The 6,018-nt window shown below is 33.1% G+C and overlaps 1 protein-coding gene across 1 annotated transcript; it reads right to left on the bottom strand.

The window, feature by feature from the left end:
* Window positions 1–1,573: 1,573 nt before the first annotated feature.
* Window positions 1,574–6,018, bottom strand: PM40 (seed maturation protein PM40). The gene is made up of 9 exons (NM_001349197.1): window positions 5,511–6,018; window positions 5,123–5,287; window positions 3,977–4,133; window positions 3,677–3,762; window positions 3,385–3,584; window positions 2,906–2,954; window positions 2,615–2,824; window positions 2,258–2,464; window positions 1,574–2,025 (listed from the first exon to the last, which is right to left on the bottom strand). Exons 1-9 carry the CDS (start codon window positions 5,739–5,741, stop codon window positions 1,843–1,845), a joined length of 1,488 nt encoding a protein of 495 aa, NP_001336126.1. The 5' UTR covers window positions 5,742–6,018; the 3' UTR covers window positions 1,574–1,842.

The raw sequence follows: 6,018 nt of genomic DNA, 5'->3' as shown, positions 1-6,018 counted from the left end.
TGGGAAGCTATTGGAGGATGCAGAGAAAGTTTATGGTTTTGATCATCCGGGTGTAATAACCATACCATGCAGAGTCTCCGAGTTCGAGAGAGTTCAGAAGATTATTGCCACCACTGGAGGCTACCATAGGCGCCTTAAAATTTGTTGCTCCATCAAGTAGAAAGAATATATTCTCAATACCATGCTCTAATAAGACCATAGAATTCTGATTCCGTTTACCACATTTGTAACTCAAAAGGCTTAATGCTACTAAATTCAGATTGATAGTGGATCAATTGTCAAACGAGGAAGTCATTAGGTGAATTGAATCAAATTGTATATTTAAATTTATAAATTGGCTTAAAAATGTTTTTTTTTTCATGTAAGTTAGGGTTTTTTAATTTTTGGTCTCAGTTTATTTTCACAATTTTAGTTTTTTAAGTTGACGTTTTTCTAATTTTGGTTCGTAAGTTTTTTTTTTTAATTTTAATTCCTTTAATATTCTAATTTTTATAGTCTCTATAAGTTTATGCTTTTAGAGATCAAAATTAGAAAAATTTAAACTTATATGCTTTTAGAGATCAAAATTAGAAAAATTTAAACTTATAAGATTAAAAGTGAGCAAAATATTTTATAAAAATAAAAATTAAAAAACACTAACTTATAAGACTAAAATTACAAAAATAAATATATAGGAACCAAAATTAAAAAACTCACTTACATGACCAAAAATCAAAAACAAATTTCAAAAACAAATTTAAGACTTATGAATTTTATACTAAAGATATCATATATATATATATATATATATATATATATATATATATATATATATATATATATATATATGTCATGTAAATATTAAAACTAAGATTGCTGATTAACGTTCACACTAAAGATGAGAATGAGATGAGGTAAATTGAGTTAGAAAGATGAGAGAAATAGAAATAAAAGATAAAAATGATAAATGATAAATGTTATAGGTGATATTAGAATTGTTTTTCTTAATCCAATGCTCAAGTGTAGTAGTAATAATTCTTTTGAAAAAAATCAAGTCATCAAGAACTTCGTTCACACCCCATAGAACTTATAAAGCACACCACAGAAGGAGTTCAAATCCTCATTTTACAAAAATGCAACTCATAACATTATGTCTTTTTTCATTTTACAAAACCAAAGGTGATTAACAAGGTTAGAAAAAGTTAATTATAGTCCATAAAAGTAAAAGCTCTGTTTTTTTAAATCTATCTAAAAAATCAACAAGCACTATTTTCTTAAATAAAACAATCTAGATAAATATTTAATTAACTTTTCCTTTATTAATTCCTTGATATCTAAAGATTAAGTCACTGGTTATTGAACATTCTAAGGATATGGTAACTGGTTATTGAACATTTTAAGGATATGGTGATAGTGATAGCTAGTACACCGTGAAGCACTAATACCACCAATTTCCGGAGAAAATTTAAACTCTAATAGTTCAAGCTTCGTTACAATCACTATTTTTTTTTAATGACAAATGTTGGTCCGTCAGAATGTTAGACCTATGTTGTTTATAATCAATCTCACCAAAGGAAAGTAACATGGTAAGAACTAAGAAAAATCTCCTTGATTTAGAAGGAGTTGAGTTCAAGAAAATAGAGCTTGAAACAGACACTAGTAAACCAAACTAACTGATCTTATAATATGTAAAAGATATTACTATTACACTTATATACATGACCAATGCTCATAACACGTATGCTATTGGGCTACTCTAGTTTAGAGAAAATTTGACACATGCAGCAGAAACCAGTAGGGAGAATGCAATAGAGAAGTATTACATCATCAACCGGGTTTTTAAGCTGTGTACAAAACCCAAAATCAAGCACTATAGCCTTTGTTTGATGGATGTAATAGCCCAGAATCGTAGCCTTCACAAGCTGCCACACAAACCTCTTCCATGGAGGCCTCAGAAACACCGCTGTTGCAAATGTTGGCAAATGCTCGCATGTGTTTCATGCCATACTGAGTCAGTGTCCCACAGTGAGTCTCAAACACCCGAACCTGCAACCCCATATATCAATAATCAGTTAACAGCAATGTACAATAATAGTTAAAAGTGTTAAACTGATGTTTCTTTTTTGTGCAATATGTACATCAATCCAATTCTTGGACAGGGATTGGTCCAATCTCTCTTCAAGATTGGTGAGTCCTGTACATGGATCAATAAGGAAAAAAAATGCATATATGCAATGAATGTTTAAAGGAATAAAAAGATTCAGTCATATATGTTTACCATTGATTTTAGGCATGTCCAGTCATCAACAAGGGCAAGACCAGGAGCCCTCATGGATTGTAGAACAGAAGAACCTTTTCCTGGTCCATACAATAAAACTCCAATCAATTCCACGCTACCATCTATGTGTTTCCTATGCTTCACTGTCTCCGCTATCTGTTTGAGGATGTCTGTCTTCTTTTCTGGCTGATGGTTTGATCTCTGATACTGTTAAGAAAAACCAATTTTATGGATAGATGTTATTAGAAGAGTTATAGTATTTGAGCAAGGGTTTTGATCACTTGAAAAAAATGAGGATTTAGAGAAATCTACTGATGGGTTTGAGTAGATGTTGACTTGCGGGGAAAATAAGCATACCATTTGCCACATGAAGAAAAGTTCTGCATCTCTTTGGTTAACAACTTCCATTTTAGTTTCTAGCCTTCCGTTCTGTGGAGGGAAGTTCACAGCGGCAGGATCAAAACCTTGGTATAAATAAAGCTTTTCAGCTGTGATGTTTGTGTCACCGTATTGCATCACATGAGAACCCATCGCATAGTTGTTGAAATTTGAAGTCCGTTGCTTTACCTGCACAATAATAGCTTTTGTTTTTTTTTTGTTCTTTTCACCAATGCTAATATTTGAAATTCATTAAAAAAAATATCTTACCGATTTGTATTGTTGTTTCACGGACTCCCTTTTTAGATTATGAGTCTCACTGCAGAAAATTCAAGCATCAGAGGTAAGTTTCATCATTCAAAATGAGAGAAAGTTAATAATGTTTAGGGTGCCAACATGATCAATCCATTTAACACTGTAACACTTTAAGTCCAGGCCTTACAATTCAATTTCAATGTCAATGACAAAGGGAAGTTGATCAAAGAGAGTGAGGTGCACAACAACTTAAAAAGAAAAGAATAATACAACTAGTGTTATTTTGTTATTTGGGAGTCATAAGGTGGTTTAGTGCTTGGGAAAGGAACATAAAGGATTGGAGTGATAAGGAGGTCATGAGATGAGTTCAAATCCTTCCAGTGTCATAACATACTAATTGTAATTGTTAACATTTGTCGAGAAAAAATATAGTTTGGATTAGAATATTATGCATAGTATATGGGTTGATCACAAAAGAACACTATATTTAGTACCTATCTTCCATCCAAGCAACACTGTACAAATCCCCTAGGCAAGTGATGTACTCTGGAGGTGGAGAAGGATCCATTCCAGGACAATAAGTTCCCCAACTATTCTCTTGTGCATTGGATGCAGTTGTGACATAAATCTGCAGATCCTTAGGCATTATACCCTCAAACATGCTCCCACTTTCACAAGCTTCCACGTATATGACCTACATGATCACATGATAACTCCTTAATAACTTCACATAAGTAAAGTGGCATCATTTCCAATCATGATATACTACAGAAATGGAATTTTTACCATCTTCTTGTAACCTCCAGATGCATGTTTCTTCTTCAAGACTTCAATAAAGTCCATAGCATAAAGGTATGGCATGTTTGGCATCCCTACAAAATACAAATCAAATAGGAAATGACTAAGTTATAATGTCTTTATCTAATATGAACATAGTTCTGGATTGATCATTTTTACACCCTTAGATAATTTTGTTTTATACAACTATGTTCACATATTAAACTATACCTCCATGAACCAAAGAAAGAAAAAAGTCTTTAGGATGATAATTTTTATTTTTTTTACTTAAAGTCACACTTAACTCACCAAGAACTCCCGGACCTCCATGATCAGAGTAGTATATAAATATTCTGTCCTCAGGTTTGCTATTGATCACTTTGCCACTTCCTCCCTTCACTTTATTCTTGTCTCCAAGAATAACGGCAAAGAGGTTCTGGGCCGTCACATTCTCACCGGTGTAATCCTAAAAGATAAATAAATAACATCCCATCAAAGGGACAAATTTAATGAACAGAACAGCTCAGCACAAAAGAAGCAACTATCTTATAATAGGTAACATCGAACAACCTCTTTTTTTTTCTATTTGGAACTATGATAATTTGTGACTAATCTGTTTAGACAATGTAGCTAGTGCTAGCTTATGAATTGACCATTAAGTTATTACTATTTGGAAAATATCATCAATAGGAAACACAAACTTTACACATTTATTTTATTTGTGAAGACGTCTCATCCCGCTAATGTCTATCCACAATGCAATAATTGCGTTAACCAATGTTCTCTTCTAACTTTTATCTAGTCAAATAAATTAGATTTTAAGTTACTCGATTATGATGGATATAGACCACAATTACTCTAATTAATTCAATTGCCAGCAACAACAATTTCAAAGGCAGCTTTTTTTTTTTTTTCCTTCTTGAAAAAGTTTATTCCCGGGTCAAGTATATAATATCAACGTACCTTTCCATATAAAAGAATTTCAACTTACAAGATGCTACAGCCCACAGGCCGACCATGAGTCCATGCTGATGCCGACCGTGAGTCCATGATATAAAATAGAATTTCAAATTTTATATTTTTATTTGACTCCAATAAGATTTTATTATAGTTCTAAATACTGTTTAAAGATATTTATTCTTCCATTACTAATGATTTTAGTTACATTAAGTCATTAAAAAAGTATAAAAGAATTACAGTTTATAAATTTGAGTCATTAAAAAGGACATAAAGAAGGTAATGTTTAGTTACTTCATTATGTTTTATAGACAACCTTATCTTAATATTATACTTCTTAAGTTTTTATTTTTGTTTTATAAGATCAACTCTGACTAATTTAATAAGAACTACTATTAGGCTGGGGCTAGATGAGCTTAATTTGTTTTTAAAATAGTATTTACACTATACGTTAGAAATAAATGTTGATATATACGTTAGAGAGTTAACAAAAATCACCTTAGGAACACCAGCATACACATCTTGTCCCTCAGGGTGGTTGATGATGACTCCAGGTCTGGGATTTAACTCGTCTGTAGCTATGTCATCGTACATAAACACCACTATGTTCTCTTCTTTTAGCCCACCTTTTATCAGCAACTGGTACGCATGGCACACATCTGCCTGAATTTATTTTAATTCAATTCATCACCACATCCATAAATCAAACCATTAAAAACAAAGCCCACTCAAAACATATAACTAATTAATTAATTTTAGAAATAAAAAAAAAAAGGAGACGAAGGAAAAGTTAAAAAACTCAAAAACCAATCGTTATTAAACAAATCTCATGCCGTATCAATAACATAATAATAATAAAAAAAACATAGAAACCAAATTAACTCACTTGATGCCTGTAGTTTCCATAGCCGTTTGAACCAGCCACAAGAACCGCCCATCGTGTTCCCACTTCATGATCCGAGTCAGCATCGACCGGTTCAGCCGGTAACTTTATGACCGAGTCCCACTCCTTCCGGTTGGCCCTCGCGGCTGCACCCTGCGCCATCATCATCCTCAGCAACATCCACGACCACAGTACGAGGCTACAGCACCTCGTAAGGGAGCGATCAACCGCCATATCAGCTAAGAAAGACTCACAGACTCACACAACAGAACTGGGAAGAGTCTACGCTATCGTAGTATTATAGTATGTGAATGAGTGAGAACAGGGTTGGTAAAGCAGAGGGTTTATTAAGGAATTGACTCAGTTAAAGACAATATGCCATGCAAATTTAGAGGCTGACACGTTAATAACGGTTTGGGATGCGTGTATTCTTGGCCTGCTTCTGCGAAAATTCTGTGATTCTTTCTTGGAACTTTTTTTATGTCTCTCTCCTTTTCCGGGAAAAGCATTG

The sequence above is a fragment of the Glycine max genome, chromosome 5 (genome assembly GCF_000004515.6).
Source record: "Glycine max cultivar Williams 82 chromosome 5, Glycine_max_v4.0, whole genome shotgun sequence".
Lineage (NCBI taxonomy): Eukaryota > Viridiplantae > Streptophyta > Magnoliopsida > Fabales > Fabaceae > Glycine > Glycine max.
This window is presented reverse-complemented; position numbering and strand designations above follow the sequence as displayed.